This window comes from Aythya ferina (assembly GCF_964211825.1).
Source record: "Aythya ferina genome assembly, chromosome: Z".
Taxonomy (NCBI): Eukaryota; Metazoa; Chordata; class Aves; order Anseriformes; family Anatidae; genus Aythya; species Aythya ferina.
The window spans coordinates 24,245,615-24,264,228 of record NC_140299.1 but is presented as its reverse complement, the minus strand read 5'-3'; the positions used below and the strand labels follow the sequence as shown (position 1 = coordinate 24,264,228).

At 34.7% G+C, this 18,614-nt stretch overlaps 1 protein-coding gene across 5 annotated transcripts in view; it reads left to right on the top strand.

Moving 5' to 3' along the window:
- TENT2 (terminal nucleotidyltransferase 2) overlaps nucleotides 1–17,791 on the top strand; it is a 41,027-nt gene extending 23,236 nt beyond the window's left edge. For 4 of the 5 annotated variants that reach the window (XM_084503230.1, XM_084503232.1, XM_084503231.1 and 1 more), the window contains 4 exons: nucleotides 5,462–5,598; nucleotides 10,288–10,379; nucleotides 15,102–15,181; nucleotides 16,672–17,791. In XM_084503230.1, the coding sequence (XP_084359356.1) occupies nucleotides 5,462–5,598; nucleotides 10,288–10,379; nucleotides 15,102–15,181; nucleotides 16,672–16,746 (384 nt within the window). In that variant the 3' untranslated portion in view covers nucleotides 16,747–17,791. Of the gene's footprint in view, nucleotides 1–5,461; nucleotides 5,599–7,203; nucleotides 7,578–10,287; nucleotides 10,380–15,101; nucleotides 15,182–16,671 lie in introns of those variants that run through there. The other variant, XM_084503234.1, reaches the window with a different exon arrangement.
- Nucleotides 17,792–18,614: the final 823 nt, after the last annotated feature.

The following is an 18,614-nucleotide window of genomic DNA, read 5'->3' as shown; positions in this document are numbered from 1 at the left end:
TGGATAATTAGGGTAATCAAGATGCAGAAGGCTTTGAGCTATAGTAAACTGCAGTTTTATTCCTATTTCATAACCTTATACCTTTTAATCTCTTCACTGTTGAAAGAAGTACTAAAAACTATTTGAAGCTGCTTTTCATTTCTTGTACATTTAGCTTTATCTGTTGGTTTGTTTCATTTAATAACTAAATTTAGTAATTTTATTTGCATAAATGTTATGTGCTGTAGTATTTTAAGTTTGTGTGGCATGTAATTTAAAGAAAACAACTGCAAGAATAGTAACATTTACTCTGTAATAATAATTCAAATATTTATATTTGTAGTTTGAACTGCATAAATGCCTTTACAGTACTTTACAAACATTAATGGTTTAAGTGATTAAGGCGAAAGTATATACTATACCATAAGTTTGAAAAATCCAAGTTTGCACTAAAAAGAAGATTTCATCTGTAAAAGTGGTAAATCACTTGGAGATTGCTGTGTTTCAAGACCACTGCTGTAAGAATAGTGTTTTTATGCTGTTTCAGCATAATTTTTTGTTAGTTATTTTGCCTCTGGAGAATGAACTGAATGCTGTAGAATAAGTAATAAATTAACAATATTTTGTACATAGGTATTGTAAAAATAAATCAGAGCTGTGGATTAAGTTAAAAAAGCGATGCTAGAAATTTGCAAATACACTTTTATCTACTCTCTCCATTGGTAATAGAACGAAGTATGTAAAATGTGTTGAGAAGCTACAACTTTTGAAAACTGATATTGTGAAGAATTTTAAAATGAGAAGTACACCAAAATGATTTTGGTCTTGTTGTTGCAGTAATAATTATAAAGCATGGGTAAATCCCAGTTTCCTAAGAAACCGTATGTTTTTCTTGTGGTTGTAGCTGATCAAACCTGTGTCTCCATTCTAACACAGAAATACCATTTCTGTCCTTCTGAAAGAAACCACCCTACTTACAATCTGTTTTTCTTTGAAAATCACACTTGCAGCTCTTTCTGCAGCCTGAAAATACTTCTGCGCTTTGAAGGAAACTGCTGTAGATTATAGGTGCCATGTGAAATAGACACACTTAGATTGAACAAGAAACAAAAGGCAAATTCTGTGACTCAGTGCATCACTATCATAGATGTGAAGGGTGAGAAGTCCCGGAGAGACACCAGATCTGCCCACCTGTGCATTCTGTTGCCATGGGGTAGTCTCCAGCTGGCACCAAGCTGTTGCTTTGCAACACTCAGAGGGAGTGCTGGAGCATATCAGGCATGGAGTTGAATTCTAGAGCTTCCTGGCTGCCCAGCCAGATGGGATAGGTGACAGTAGCCCACAAAAAGCATTGTTCCTTTCTGAAGCTCATGCAAAACTCACCTCTGAGTTAAGATTTTCACAGATGATCTCTGTAAAACCTCTGATGGCTTACTTAGTTACTACTTCTGGTCCTTTGGCTGCATGTTTGCTAGGGGTAAACACTGCTGTAACTGAGTGTCAGAAGGCAATGTGCCTGTGAGTCCCCAGTGCTCCAGAGCAGTCTGGCATATCAGCTTAAATCAAGAAGGAGGTGGGTTTTTGCAGGTGCTCTGGGTTGTGAGCACACACTTGTTTCTGCTGCATCAGTTTGACAAGCAGCAAGATCACTCCCAAAAGGATGGGGTAGAGTACAGGATGGTGCTTACTATAACTGTTTCATGCATGAAAGACAGACTTTGGACAGATAACATTTGCTTCTCCCCTTTGAGCTGCACTTTCTTGAAGTGTAAACTTGAGTTAAATGATCATTCCTAAGACTAGGGAATGGTATTTTATGTGCTTGAATATAGACACCTACCAACAATGGCAATATGCTATGCTGATGTAAATTTACCACTAATTTTTTTTTTGAAGGAAGAATGTTGGACAGTTGGAATTAAGCTTATTTTTCATTTGAATATCTTGATTTTTAGGGTGGTTTTTTTTTTGGGATACATACTTCTGTCCCTTTCTAGTGTGTAAGGTAGAAACATGAATACGTGTATGCGTTATCAAGCTATGCAATATGAAGCATGTTGCTGAATGCTGGTGTTTCATTGAGTAAGCAGCCAATCTAACTAAAGATCTAGCAAAAAAAAAAAAAAAAGGATTTGGAATCTCTTTTTCCTTGAATATTTTGAAATAATGGAGATTGGTTATTTATTTCTCAATCAGATCCTGAATTTTTTTTCCATTTCTTAACATGTCATGAGGCAAAGATACGGCAGACAAATGAAGGACTAATTTTAAAAGAAGCTGAATTTCTTGCTTCCTAGAACAAGTTAAGAAGAGGAAAAAATACAGGGAAGGCCTACTGGAAGCCAAGCTAGTTTGAAGGATGACTTGTATTTGTTTTATTAACAACCCCCATTATGTGTAGTATCTATAATTTATACTTTATACTGTTAATTTAGTTATTCTCCAAGTCCCTTTGGTAGCAAGAAAAATACCACCACCCCTGGTCTACAATAGGTGCCATGAAATTGCCATGAAATCTTCGCCATGCCCTTTCTTAATTTTAAATAATAATAATGTGGTTTTATCTGTAAAAATCCGGTAATAAGTTCCCTCCATAACAAACATGCAGTATTTTAGAAAGATTAAATACATTTTTCTCTTCTATGTGTTGTGATCAGCAACCTGCAATGTTGAAAAATAAAAATAAATAAAATAGTTGACTAATTTGATTTACAGTGTACTTAAACGTGTAAGTAACATTTTGCTTTAGGTAATTCAAGTTAATGCAAAAAATATTTTCTTCCTAAAAAGTAGTTTCAGTAATGCTTTCCAGAAATTCATTTCCATGGATTGGTATAACTACTAAAGCAAGAGGATAGACGAGAATTACTTATAACTGCATACATCTTTAAAACTATGATTTTCTTGTAACGACTGACTGCTGTAGACTGTAACTTTAATTTTTACTAGAACACTTACGTAGTATAGTATGGATTTTTTTGAAGGCAGACACTCTGAGTAAGAAGAGCTTTGATTCACTTAACCTATGTAAAGCGAATGTACTTAATATTCACAGTGAAACTTAGAATTGTAGTTATCATGAAATTAAACTTAATTTTGAACAGATTTATTTTTTTAAACATTGTAATTTTAGCTTTCTGGAGTACAGTTTTAATCCTAGTTGCTAGATGAGGATTTAGAAAAGAGCAATCAATTTAAGTTTAGGAATTCTATCTTTTCTGCTCTGGGTAGGAATCTTTGAAATGTTGTACGCTTCAACGAAGCAGCCTTTCAAGTTTACAACACTGGTGCTTACATGAGTTTTGGTCAGCTCTAAATTCCTTGAGGAAACATTGAATTGAATATCCTGAAAAATTCTTTCATTTGGAGTATGCTTGTATCAACATCAGCCTTTGAAATGCTGCAAAGTGTAGTAATTTAATTTTCCATTAATTGTGAGCAAACTTTACTGAAAAAATTTACTTGGATAAAATGCTACATGAAATAGCTTTATTCTTCTTTTCTGGATGCATGCGTGCACACAGAGGCATACATGTACTTCTAATCTTTAGCCTTATGTTTTATTACAATAATATTTGATATATTGACTTTTGCTGTTGGTATAGCTGTTACCACATGAATAATTTTTTCATTATTCAAATGGTGTGCAAACATCAGTGCAAACTAAGTCATATATAAAAATGCAAGTAAAATATACTTAATGTCAATCTTGCTAAGAAAAAGCAACATCCTCTAAGCTAATGCTAAAGAAAATAGCTTATTCTGAAAAATAATGTCCCATAATGTAGCTTTTCTTCTCAGAATGCCAAGTTCATTGTACTTACAGATTCTTCTTGTAGTAGAGAAGTTCTCAGGCATTTGAATGTAAAAGAAATCTTGTGTTCATTTTCAAAAAATGTCTGCTACCTCCAAACATTCACTTACTAGTGTTAGTAGATGTCTGTTACAGTAATTTCATTGTATTTGTTTTATATTGTTAGAGGCCAATAGCCCTTGTTCTCATTACTCTTTTTCCTTTATCCCCTTTTCCTCGTGAGCTGTTAAACTACGGATACTAAAATAATTTTTTGTGACTCTTCTACAACTTCTTGTGGATTTTTGCAGGGAGTGACTTTCACTCCAGTACAAGCTTGATTAACTTCAGGGTCAAAATTGTATATGCTGTATAACCTATGAACATCTTCTGTTCCCCCTGTAGATTTTTATATGTATGCTGCATGTTTGCTTTTTATGTCTGAATACATATTTTTGGTGTGTTCTGTTGGATTGTTTGCTGTTGCATTTTGAACTCCTGTAACTATAACAACTATATATGCAAAATCATATTTTTTGAGAAGACTACCTCATTTTTTTCACAGCTGTAAAAATGGCCTTTTTTTCACAGAAGGTTCCAGGAGGCCCTGCTAGAATTGGCAAAGAGGACAGGAGTCTCAGACTTTCCAGTCCTATTGGTTTGATCACTAACCATACTTTCCCCAGACAAAACATTGCCCTCCTCAGATGAGACATTGCCTGCTGTGAACAAGTAAATAGTGCATAGTGCTTCCAGTACATAAAGTTTGAGAGTCATGCATATTACTCTTCAAAATAACAAAGAGGGTGCAGGAAAAAATACAGTAATAACTTAACAGATCACTGCATTTTTAGGTGTATCTTCCTACGTGAATGTTAAACTTGCTCTTGTTTATCTTGTGTTCATTTTCCTTAAAATGCATGACATCACTATATAATGTAGTATCATCATACTACCAGGTTTTGAAAGCTGTTTCTTTAGCTAGCAATACAAGGTATGTTCTCCATGTACTCCTATCTCTCAGAAGAACTTAAGGCATACGCTGAATATTTCAATACTATAACAAATCGAAAGCCATCTTAATTTAGTCTCGTGTAGGAACTTTTAAGATGGCAATAATTACGTTCCTTAATGTAAACATCATTTTTTGATAGAAGAGCATAACTTCAGCTTAAATGCTGCATTCTGTGTATTCAAGTGTTTTGTGTGAGTCTCTTGTTATTCTTTCAGATAAGTTGGATAGAGAAAATGCTACTGGAGTCTTTGAACTCGTTATGTGGCAGAATGCAGGCTCACATTAGAGCTAGTAGGTTTGACATGCAAATTTATGCTATGGGGAAAATTAGTCAGGCCTTCCTTTTGGATTGTTTCTATGCTGCAGTTTTGGTGACTTGGTGATTACTGTTTATTTCCCCTGTCCTATGTCAGTTCCGGTGCAGCCAGCTCAGTGCAGCCTACCTAACTCAGCTTCTACTCATGTTGTTTTACTAGCGTGTAAACAAAAGTTCAGTTCAAAGATTCTCCTGTGTTAAAACTACTTAGCAAACAGAAGGCAAGGGTGCTTTCAGAGATGCTCCTGTGCAAGATGGTTCTACCTGAGCTCAGTCAGAGTAACTTTGTGAAAAAAATCTATTCCTAAATTAAAGCAGTATGTGTGTGTATACCTACTCTCTAATTTTATTTTGTCAGGAATTATTTGATCCTGCTATGCAGCTGCATGTCATTCATCAAGTTCCATGTACCATTCCTCCCTACCTCTCAAAAAATGAATCAAGCCTTGGAGATCTGCTAATAGGCTTCTTCAAATATTATGCCATGGAATTTGAGTAAGTAATAAACTCTTCTTAGTGTTTCAGAATATTAAAATTTTCATTCGTTCTATTCATTATATCAACACTTCATGACCTTTGAAGAGGAAAGAATAACAGTAATGCAGGAGTAATAACTGACAGATAAAACAGATGAGAAGACTGAAGGAAAACAGGAACGCTGATAGAGTGTCTGAAGTCTTTTGCTTAACTAGGCAGATTATTCATTCAGATAGGGAATTTAAAGCAAAAATAAAGAAAAACATCGTGCTAGTTTTTCCAGCATAAAGTAACTGCAAATTATTTAAACAATGGACTAATGATATTTTGCTTAAAAAAGTAAAAATTATCGATTACAAATCCTGTATTGAAAATGTTCTATAGCTGAGAAGTCATCCTGTGAAATGTTGCACGTCACTCAGCAACTTAGATTATTTTTGACCCTTTCTGCTAGGGAAATAAAAATGAATTGTACTGTTGATTTAGCCATCTGTACATCCCTGATAACTTTACATCCTGTTTGAAATGAGCAAAACGTATGCCTTGAAGATATCAGAATTCTGTATAGTTTCATTAAGAAATTGCTAGTTGGCTTTAGGAGAGAAACCCAAATGAATGCCCATGCTGGGGAAAAAGCAGGCAGAACATAGCGTTTAAATATTTTCTGTGTGATAGCCCGCCAGTGAGAACGAAACAGAGTTATGCTATCCACAGTATGTTATCTTTGCTTTGAGGTTGCTGATGGAAACACTAGCATATGAGGGTAAGAGTTAAATAGACAAAATACAGGGATCTGTGGTGCCTTTAGTGGAAGAGCTAGTATTTTACTCCTGTATGTGTTGAATATTTTCATTGTTGCAATCAATGTCTTTTTCATTCTTTCCTTTTCCACTAAAACTAGTGTTCTTTTTATGCACAGAATTTTTGAAATTATTCTTCAAATTACAAAAGTATAAAGTTAGGTCACATTCAACTGACCTGTACTGTGTCAGTAAGCTGTCACTGTGGAATTGTAATTTGATTAAAAAGGTTGCTACATCAATTTTCATAAAAGTGACTTTTGTAGATTCCTGTCTATGGAGTAGGTCACCACAATACAGGGTTTTGATAAACGGGATGCAATTTGCTGAAGGAACAGCATGTAGTCAACAATGAGATAATGGGTAGAGATCATCACTTTGTATAAAATGATTAAATGAAACTGATCAACTATGTGCATGTATGTGTCACGAAGGTGAAGGGAAGATGGAAATATGTTGTTTTCAACCTTTCTCCCCCCCTCACCCCTCCCCAGTATAGCAAAGGCCAGCAGGTATTTCAGTTAGAATGTGTATTTTGTTTCACTTCATGCAGTGAGTAATACTTAAGAGCAGGATAGGTCCAAGGAATAGGGTGCAGAGGAAGAAAAAAGAGCACTGCATTCTGCACAGACATAAATAATTTTATCACCTTGTGCTGTGACTTTTTTCCCATATGCTATTAATCTGTTCTGTTTATTTAGACTGTAAGCTCTTTAAGAAGAGATTGCTGGTTACCATGTGCTAATTGCACAGTCTGAGTCTGGGATTTTTGTTTTTTCTTGAAGATTTTGTTGTTTTGTTTTGTTGTTTTCTTCCCCTTCAGAAGTTATCAGAAACGTGATTTGGAAATTGCTGCACATATGAGTCTATAGAGAGCAAGGCTTAAATAATACACCAGCACGGTTGGAGATTCTCTTGCCACAGAGTTCAAGTCTGCATAGTGTTTCACATGATACAGCTGACAAAAAGTATGCTTATAGCTGTTTTATTTTTCATTATTTCAAATTAATAAAGCTCTGCTGATCATGCAGTGAATGTGACAAAGGAGAAAAATGTATGGAGGTGTCTTAGAAGAAAGTATTTGGAAACTGCTCCATGTTTACCAGGCTCTCTTAAAAAAGTGTCTGATTTCACATCTGCAGCAGTGAGTGAAGGCAGCAGGTTTTCACTTGGCTGCCTCTTTATAAAGTGAGACCTTGAAGCCTTGTTACCCTTAAAATGCTGTTAGGGAGCCTAGAGATTGTCATTTGGGACTGTGCTGCTTTTGTATTTCTCATTTCGAGTTATGCTGTAGGTGTTTAAGTTGTTGTTAGGTTGTATTTGGTAGACATGATCAAAGATAAGCTACACTGTCTTGACAAAATATAAAATACAGTTGCTCTCTCCAGGGCAGAATTAGTCAGATAATAATAATATATTTTTGAATAGAACTATATTAAATACGTTTGCAGTTGGTACACATTTCATAAGCCAAAGCTACTTGCAGAAATAGATTAATAATATTGCTTCAGAAAGTACAGACTTTTTAATCTATTTGTAACATATTCATACACAAGGCTTACACCTGGAAATTCCTGGTTTTGTTTCAAATTCTTGTGTTCTTCATGAGGCACTCGTACCTGATGTGGAGTGTGACACTAGAAAAAACTAATGATTGCTGTTCAAATGGTTATTATTAATTTACAGATTGAAATACATATTTTAAGGCTATTCACTTAACACTGGCAATTATGAAGTTTCTGTGTGCAAGCCAAAATGCTTAAAATTAATAAACAAATCATTTCCTATTCGTAATTCACTTATAATTCAAGTTGATTTTGGTACCAAGGCAGGGTTAATGAAGGTTTAATGTGAGAAACTAGTCCTTCCTAAGTTTAAATATGGAACTGTTTAAAAGGTAGAAATGTGTTTTTGTTGTTGTTGCTTCTAGCTAACAAGTGTATTATAAATGCATTTATTTCTTGCTGAGGAATCAAGTATAACCTGTGGATAAAAAGATGAGCAAAAATTAAGTGTTAGAAATGAAAAAATATTGCCTGTTTAAACTAAATATAGATCAAATGCTTTTGTTGTGTAACTTGTTGCTTGTCTGGATCTCTCTTAACTACTCTGCATTGTCTAAAATAGTATTTAACTGTCTGCTTCTTCCCATCATGACCAATGTACTGGAGCTGCAGTTCAAGCTTTTTTGATAATTCTGGTTGCTTATTTTGTTGTTGTAATCTCTGTGTGTGTGTACATGTTTCTGTTTATAAGCAATTCATCTGAATTTTTTATTAAGCTTGTGTTGATGACAGGTTATTAAAAAGACATGACAGAAAAGTATTTGAGTATTTGGTTCTTTAAAATATCTCTAGTTCTTGCAAAATTAGACGAGTAGTCTACTCCAGGAATTAAGAAGAGGGAGAGTGATAGGATTCGGTGTTCACTTTAGTTTACATTGAATGCTAGGACTGATCTTCACTCATATTAATTTTCTAGAGTGAAGAAAAATATAAAAATGCATGGCAGTGGGTAACAAGTAATCTAAGGTGTACAAGCATGTACTTCACTGGTTGTGCCCTGTGCCTTTTTGAATTCTCAAAGCCCTATTTATATTCCTAAACAGAAGAGTAGTGTATGTGCTCTATGGAAGTAAAGATGTTGGACTAAAAATGTTGAATTAAATTCAAGCAACCGAATTTCATAAGTATGTTTAATAATGAGTTGTACCCAAGTTAACTTGTAGAATCTGCAGGCACAGACTTTTAGCTGCTATAACTGTCTTATTGCTACTGACTTAGTGGTGTTATGAGAGCTGATCGACCTATGGAACATAGAGTTCTTCCAAATTTAACTGATAATTTAGAGATTGTATTTTGTTATGCAGTTGATATTTACAGATCTACTGCAGTTGGTTGATATACTCAGCTGAGTGCCTGTATCTTTGCATTATGTCAAAACATCCATACATTCAGGAGATCCAGTCAGGTGTATGTAACACCAGTTCAGCTATCAGCATGCTACCCTGCTATTTCTAATCCCTATCTAGTCAGGGTGTATGATGATCTCTTGTTGGCATTCCAGGCTTTTTGCTAATACAGCAGTTGTCTGGCTTAGTTAAAAACAAATGAAAACTGGCTGGGTAGAACTGGTTAAAATCATAAAACTGCAGGTGGTAGCTTTGGCTGCCGTTGTGTTTGGCATATCCTTGTGCCAGGACTCATAAAGATAGCCCTCTATGCTGTAGTGCTGTTCCTGTTTGTGTGATCATTTCCTATGGTTTCATTGTTCTAAATCTGTGTGCAGAATGCAGTAGATTATCTTTGGATGCACATTTGAGTTGTTGCACTGATGTTACAGAATATCAAAAATACCACATATTCAAAGTATTAGTGCTTTCTAATAATGCTCTTCTACTGGGAATGCTAATTTGTAAGCATGCTTTCTTTGTGTCACTTGATTGTTGAATATATGTACAGTATCAGTCAGTCAGTATCAGACTTCCTCTGCACTTAAATTCCTTATGGGCCTTTTTTCCTTCACAGAAATACCTGAAAGACAAACTTTTGAGGCTGTAATTTCTTTTGAATTTAGAAATAAATGTAGGTGTCCATATTCAAGTTGATACTGGCTTTGGAAAAAAAAAAAAACCTGTCATGAACATATGTTAATCATGGGAAACCTCTGATGTTCTGTTTTGCAAATGTTTACTTACAAAAACTTAAGTGCATGTGGAAACTTTTTTCTTGTTTCCTACCCATCATTCCTTACTCTTGTATAGCACTTTATATTAAATTGCTTGGTATTGTAAAGTACTGTGCTATCCAGGCTTGTTTATGTAGCAGTATGACAACTTATTAATGTAAATGGACATTATTCAGAATCAAGAGTTAAAAGGTCTGCAAATTGTTTTCTTTTTCCCCAGTTGGAGCCATCAAATGATTTCAGTTCGTGAGGGCAAAGCTCTTCCAAGACCTGATGGTGTTGCATGGAGAAACAAATTTATATGCATAGAAGGTAAAACATAAAGCTACTTTATCATCTTTAACTGCTAAGTCACTAAATACATTAATCTGTCACTTTATAGTGATTATATTTTAATAATGCACACATGTAGTGTATGTATATAGAAAATGAAGTTTAACCAATGTCAATAGTTTTGGAAACAGTCTCGTCAAAAACATTTGAGAAGGAAGCTTTAAGTTCTATAGAGTTTAAAAATAGTTCTCCTGACCTTTTCTTCAAGAGGACTCATTGCCCTGTTACTTTTGGAACAGAGATTAGGGCTTTGACAAGGAATGGCTTTACGAACAGTAGCATGTTTTGCTGCTCTGTAAAAATAGTCTTCAGTTTTGCCAAGATTGTGCTTCTGAAAAAACACAGTGGGCACATAATCAGATTCCTCTCTAAGAATATTCTTTGTTCTAGTAATGCTCTGGCATCTCAAGTCCTAGCAGTAACTAAATTGTGCATATGTTGATCCACTTGTGGCTACTATTTTTGACTGTCTTTTGAATGTACAATTTCCATAGAAACTATGTGATGCCCTCCAGAACTGAAGGGGGAAAAAAAAGAGGCTACGTTTTGGAGTCAGAGGTATCAGCTGTTGAAATTTAGACTGAACTGGGGAGTAGCACAATACAGGGAACCTCCATGTGCGCTTCTTACCTTTCAACAGTGAATCGGTAGTCTTCATGGAGAAAACAAACAGTTAACATGCATAGGTGGTGAATCTTGGACCACGGAGAGAGAAGATAACAGACTAAGAGAGGGACTGTGGTTAGAGAGGAGTATGAGGGGGGAAAAAGAAAAAAAGGGAAGGGGCCGATAACTACCACGTGAAGTGGGAAGAGTTGACTATGAAAATAATCAAAAAAGGGAAGTGAATGTAGAATGCAGGAGTTGAAGGTGAATCGGCTGGACAGAAGACCATGGAAGAGGTACTAGGATGGAGAATAAGCGGAATTAGAAGTAGCTGGTTTAGGACATTAAGGTGAAGAGGGAAGGTCTGAAATGTGGGAGGTGGCCAGGGTCCTGGCTGTAAATAAATGGGAGACTATTGGGGATTACAGTATCAAGGGTTGAAATTTTAGGTTAAAAGAGGGATGGAGCTTGGATAGGAGCCCAACAGTATGGAAAAGAGTTGTTAAAGAGACTGGGAAAATCTTGTTGCTATGGGGGCAGTAAGGCAGAAGACCTGTGGGTTAGGTGCAGATATTCTTCAAAATTCCTGTGGGGAGAGAGTGCAGGATGTGCACTTCATTTCCTGCATTTGTGCTGCTCTATACAGAGAATAATTACCAACTGGTGAAGTTAGTTATACTTTGACTGGAGCTCACCAACTTGGCTGTAATTGTATGGGTGACAGTGTGAACCCACATGCCGGAATTCCTGTCCTTTATTTGTTTTTTGTGGGAAAAAAAAAAGGGGGGGGTTGGAAAAAAGGAAGCAAAAAAGAAAAAAAAAAAAAAAAAAAAAGGGGGGGGGGAGGGAGAAGAAAAAGACAAAAACGAAAAAGCAAATATCAGTCATAGGGAAAAATAAACTGAAACCCATGAAGAAGGCTGCACATTTGACTTCACAGTCTCAGAGTTAAGAAATAAGAGAATTAAGAGTATCTGCACAACTGAAATGCACTACTATGCTAGTAGTGCAGGCATTGCCAAGGCTCTGTTCTGAATGTGGGAGGTGGGAATGCTGAGCAGCTGTGCCTGCTGCTGTCATATGATGCTGATCCTCTGAGTTGCAGGGCGGCTGTATGTTTCAGGCTCTCAATCTTTTCACGACATTGCAAAGTGGTTGAATAATTAGATTTTCTTTCTGCTAGGTTGGAAAACAGAATATTAGGACACAAAATAGTCATCCTAGATTTTGTATTGAATATTCTTGATTACATGTAATTTTTTCCTAAGAGTACATTTGCATTTGAACTATTAAAATGTAAAATTATCTATAGTTGGCATATCTGATTCCTTCCTGCTACAGTGTGCATCCAGACTTTATTAAGAGTGGGATTAATCCTCATATACTAAATTTTTATTTATAAATCAGAAGGGAGAAAATTACATTTCTTATTTCAGCCCAAAATAGGCCTCATAGTTCAGTTTAGCAGCTGCTGTAAAAAGTTTAACAAAGTATTTGGATAGACTTCTGTGTACTTTGAGAAGAAGCTTACAAAAGCTACTTAAACACGTCAGCATATTCTGGTTTCCAAGTCTGTCAGATTTTCCATTTAGAGGACTAAAACTTTAGTAATTGGTATAGCGTGTGTGTTTTAAATATCTTAAATATATTTATTGATAGGTTATAGAAGTCTGTGCCAGCAAGTTGTCATAATTCTCTATGTAGCACAATATTTAGGGTTACTCAAAGAAAAAAAATTGTTCTGTTTTAAGTTTTACTTGTCTTAAGACTGATTCTCAGTTTTTCTGCTTTTGGAGAAACAAATGGAGTAGCGGTGATCTTTTTTAAAATCTGGCAAGCTATTACTATCATGGGTGTAGAGAGAATACTGCTTTTAGCTAATGACGGTGAACATTCATTGTTGGTTATCTCTAAATTACTGTTGACTGCTGTAGTGTGAGTTTAAATCTTGTCTACATCAAACAACATCATATCAATATTAAACTGTTCTTTTGAAAAAGACAAATTTGGAAAAGATAGAAACTTGGTAATTTTGTGACAACTAATTGTCTTAGTCACTTAGGGAAACTGGATCAGAACCTGTATAAGCTGCATCTGATTCATCCTCGTATTTACAAATCTTTCAGTTCAGGTATTAAAAACGATCAAAACACACCCTGAAGAATTATTAAGTTTTATGATTTCTTTTATTTTTATTTGGAAATATGATCCCTTTTAGTCTTTTCTTCTAATATCAGTGTTGGAGTTGGATTACTTTTTTTTCTCAACTCAGTGTATGAACAAGGTGACTTATGATGGACTCTCTTCTGGTGGTTAGAAAATATAAAGCGGTGTAAGTAGTATCTGATTATAAAAGTATTCTTGTTGCGCTCCAGGGCATGAATTTGTCTTTTGACAGCTAGTAAATGTGCAAGAAGAATAAAGGGAAGGTGTGAGTCAGCTTTTTTTGACTAGGAAAAATGCCTTTTTCCCCACTGACAGTTTTGGAAGATTGTATGGCATTGGTCTTGTTGCTTCAAAAAATCTCCTGACTCAACATTAAATATGTAAAGGTCCTAGAATTAAAGAAACAGTTAACATCAGATATAAGACAAAAAAAAAAAGTTGTACTGCTTAACATGCTAAGGGATATGGAATTCTTTGTAGTAGAAGGTCAGTATACCAAATTATGTGGCTGGTAGTAGAGGAAGAGGTACCTTTTTTATTTCATTGACAGTTTTCTGCTGCAATCTAAATGTCTGATTCATTCTACAGTAAAATAAATCTGCCTGTAAACATCCACTAGAAAACTTTATAAGTAGTTTGAAGAAAAAACTTACAGAAATAATACATTTATTGCTTTAAACAATTTATTTCATTGCAAGTTTAAATAGCCTTCAGTAATAAAATCGTAATGCCATGGAACATGTTCCAAATTTAAAGTCCCACTCTATGTAATGGCACAATCCCATCTGATGTCTGTTTAATGCTTTATGTTACTTTATGTCCCTTTCTGAATAAAAGCAATACATAACCAACTGTTGTGGTTTAACAGTGGAAGGTAGCCAAGTACTACACAGCCGCTCTCTAGTCTCTCTCTTACTCTCCCTCCTCAATGGGACAGGGGGAGAAAATCAGATGAAAAATGCTCATGGGTTGAGATAAGGACAGGGAGATCACTCACCAGTTACTGTGACAGTCAATGTAGGGAACAGACTCAGTATAGGGAAGATTAATGTCATTTATTGCCTGTTACTAAGAGACTAGAACAGCAAGAACTAAAAGCAAATGAAAGACATATAAGGCCAGTACACCAACTAAACAAAAAATTACCTAATCTAGCAAGTGCTTCACTGGTCCTTGAGGACTTTAAGACATTGTGCCAGTGTGAAATGTGTTATTTACATAGTTCTCTAGTAAGGCAAAAAAAAAAAAAAAAAAGACTGTATGAAATCTGTTTTCTAGAGCATTGCAATGCATAATTGTTTAGAACCTGGTACCTTGTTACTAGCATGTTATCAATTGCAAGGAATACTTTAATCCTTCAATTACAAAAAAGTTCTGAAGTATTAATTATTAGGGGGTAAAAAAGGAAAACATCACGAACTTGTAGTCTGTTAGAAGGAGAAAGCTGCAAATTTTGAACAGATACCGTACAACAGGTAAGAACTGAAAATGTTTTTACAGCACTTAGGTTAAAAAGCTGCAGCAAATATTTTAACGTTCTTTATGTATTTCACTAAAACTGTTGATTGAGATGAACATAACATGCAGCAAGTCTCAGAACATTTCGATATGCAAAATCATATTCTGATATGTCATCACAGACTGCAAAGAAGTCACAAATAATTACTGATGCATGAATTTGACACAATCATACCATGCTTAGATAGAAATAATAATTTTGCTTTATTGTGGTTTACCTACCATTAGAGTGCTCAGGGTGTGAGCATTTTTTGGAGGAATATTATATAGACATAACACAAGTGGAATTGGCTTTACCTTTTGGGAAGCAATGACACCTTGACTCTTTTTTCTTTTTTCTTCATTCCTAGCTCAGTGAAGACAGCATAGCTGTAATTTTTTAACATGTAATGTTTGCATTTGATCTTGCAGAGCCCTTTGATGGGACAAACACTGCTAGAGCTGTACATGAAAAACAGAAGTTTGATTGTATCAAAGATGAACTTCTCAAGGTAAATGTTGCATCTGATGTCATTTTTCCTGTCACTTTAGTTTTCAAAATAATTATAAAAAGGATAGTCATTGAACTGTCCTGCTTCTGATGTTTGTGTTATGATTGGATTTATGCTTTGTAGTGTGTGTATGTATATACAAACTTACACATATTGCATATAAAATTACATATATATGTAAATCTTGATTAAATAGGAGTAGTAAAACTATTAATATCTATGCTAATAAGAATCAGGCTTAAATTGAAATGAGTACTTGAAATCGTAAACCCTTTGTCTTAAGAATTTTCAGTTTTACATAAACAAGAAAATACTGTGATAGTTGATAGCTGTAAAAACATAACCATCTTCACTCATTATTTCTTCCTACGCTAATTTGACTGGTAATAAAAAATGTTTTATACCTCTTACCGTCCCCCTTTTTTTTTTTTTTTTTTTAATGCCTTGTTTTTCTGCTGTTTTTTGACAACAGAAGTGATTTGTTAGTTTTCTTTGGGGAAATCACGCTCATAATTTTAGCACATGAGTAATTAAAACTGGAGCTTACGCTGTTCCAGTCAGTGGAGGAGACAAAAACTTTGAGTGAAAAAAACTGTGATTTAGGCCTTGGTTAAATATTGTGCTTTTAAAAATCTTTACATCCAGTTATTGTATTCTTTTCTGCTATGATAGTTACTACATTTGGGAATATGCTCATGTATCTAAGCTCAAATTCTGGTGTTCTGAGATTTGACTCTTCATAGCGCAGTTATAAGTAGTGATTGGTGTGCAGAACTGGCTTCCACCTTTAACCAGTTAGACATCGTAATTCTGTTCACAAACGTTGGCTTCCTTCTATTTATCTATTTTAGCATAAAAAATACCTAACTGTCCACATTTTTTTTCCATAAAATACTTGATAATCCGCTAAAGCAATGATTGACATAGTTTGGGATCTCAGTGCTGTTCTGTGCTGAAATGAGAATGAACTTCTCCTTTCAGAGTTTTGAATTAAGAAATTGTTTTCAAACCTGTGTGGTTTTCTGGAAAAAGTAAGAGCAGTTGTCCAAGCTGTCTGGAAGCTTATATGTTGGAGTATCCTGGAATCCAGAAAAGAATACAGAAAAAATTGTAAATAACCTATTTTAAAGACACAAATTCTGGTAATGTTAGAGTATAACCTCCTGCCTCAGGAGCAGTGGCATGCTTTTCAGATAATTATTTTTTACAGGCAGATTATCAATGTAATAAATAATGTGAACACTTCAGTCTCCACAAACATTAAATCTACTCTCTTCTTGAAAGCACATACCTTTCTCAATAATTCAGTACATCTTGTGTACCTTTAGGATTCTTCTTCCCTAAAATAAATAAATATTATGACTTGGAGTGGAGGTAAAGAATCAAACTGATATTTGTGGATATGTGAGGCTTACTACTTACAGTGATATTTAAATATAAATGGCAAAGATGATTTTTGCCTTTTTAATTCTTTTACTTTTTTCCCCCAGTCTTGGCAGATACTGCAAATAAAGAAAAACCTAAACTGTATACTACCCGTAAGAGGAAGTCGACGGAAAAAATAACCAACTTCTTTTTCTCCATTTTGAATCCTGCTGAAATACAGAACAGTATCAAAATAAAAATGCAGTTATGGGCACGAGTTTTTTTTATGACGTGCTTTTCTTGGTAAACTTTTGTTAAGGAAATCTTTATAAGACAGAATACATATTTTATTATTGACACTTGTTAATACTGCTGTTTATTCAAATGTGTTTTCTGAAAACACTTGCATTGTTGACTTCTAGAAGAGACTTGTGACTCAAACAGCAGACTACATGAATAAATATGTTCTAAGGAGATATGGGGAATGTACTGACTTGTTTCCATAATCTGTGTAATCATCAGTTGAGACACATCTAACAATGAAATATAGGAATTCAGAGCAAATGATTGAGTCTGAATCCTTAAATCATTGCACACTTTACTCTCTGGATGAACAGACAGTCTGTGCTTTATGTGTGCTTAACGCAGTATGCACTTTTGCTCGGCTCAGCACTTTCTGGTTTTATTTCCCATTTATATGGAACAAAAGGCAAAAGTTTATGCAAATTAAGATTATATTTGTTAACTCCTGGATACCAAGAACTGTAAACTGGAATTTTCAAACAACAGTTCTACTACAAAGAAGTTGAAATAAAAAGGGACAAAACAATTTATATAATGCTTCGTATTGACCAACAGTAGGCAAGATAATTTTCAGTGCTTCATTTTACATATTCAGAGTAGTAGTGGTGTCTGCTTAAAAAAAACTCAACCTTCAACTGCTACAGTAAGCTGGCCTTTTGTTCTGATTTTGTGCAAGTATTTGTAAATTGGTCAGGTACTATAAAATGAATTTAAATAAGTCTTGAAAATTTCAATCTTGAAAATTTTACCTTTTCCAAATGAAAGTTGTGAAACTTCTTTTAGACCTGCTGTAGCACAGTTTGTGCCTCTCATTTCTTTGTTATTAAAGACCAATTAAGTGTCGAAACTGTACTTAAAATTGATGTCAAAATCGTGTTCATTTTTAAAGTTTAATATTTTGTATGGTGTCCAGTGAAATAAAGTTTATATATGGAAAATACAGCTTTTTTCCTTTTTTTGTTGTTTGGTATTGGGCATTTAAAATATTTTCTAAAATTAAATAGAAAAGGAAATGAATGTAAAGGTCAAGGCAGCTGTTAAAACTTTTCTATGGCTATTTTGCACTGCATCCAGGTATAACTTTCATCTATTGCCGCTTCTACCATGGTTGTGAAAGCCCTTATAACTGTTAAACAGCAAACATTGCTTCTTGTGCAAAATGTAAATTCTAATGTAAGTGTTACAATGCAGAAGTAATACAAACTGTAAACTTCCTCCTGAGATGTCACTTACACAAACAATTGTGATCCAGTCTATCTAATAGTTTGGCTTGCTTCTTGAAACAGTTTCCTTCTGCAATGTACACAGGCTTTCAGTTTTAATCTGACTGGCAAACCACTAAAATATTGTCCCTCCATGTGTATTTGCCTCCATATTGGCCTTCATCTTTATAAGTTGATAGGTTTTTCCACCTTCCTTTTTACCTCATTTTATTTGAAATGCAACCAGAAGTTTTTAGTGCAGAATGATGCCTTGATTAAAAGATGGCATACAAATGGGGAGGTGGAGATGTTGCTTTAAAAAAAAATAAAATAAAAATCTTGCCATCTTTTTGTCTATAAAATGTAAACTTTCTTGAAAATAGTATAACTAAGAATGGGCATGTGTTTAAACTTTGCAAAAATGTGTTTTAAGTGAGCTGGACATGAATGACAAAACTTCATGCATGACTATCTCATAAGAGATATAGACTCACAGAATCACAGAATTGAGGGGGTTGGAAGGGACCTCGAAAGATCATCAGGTCCAATCATCTTGCCAAAGC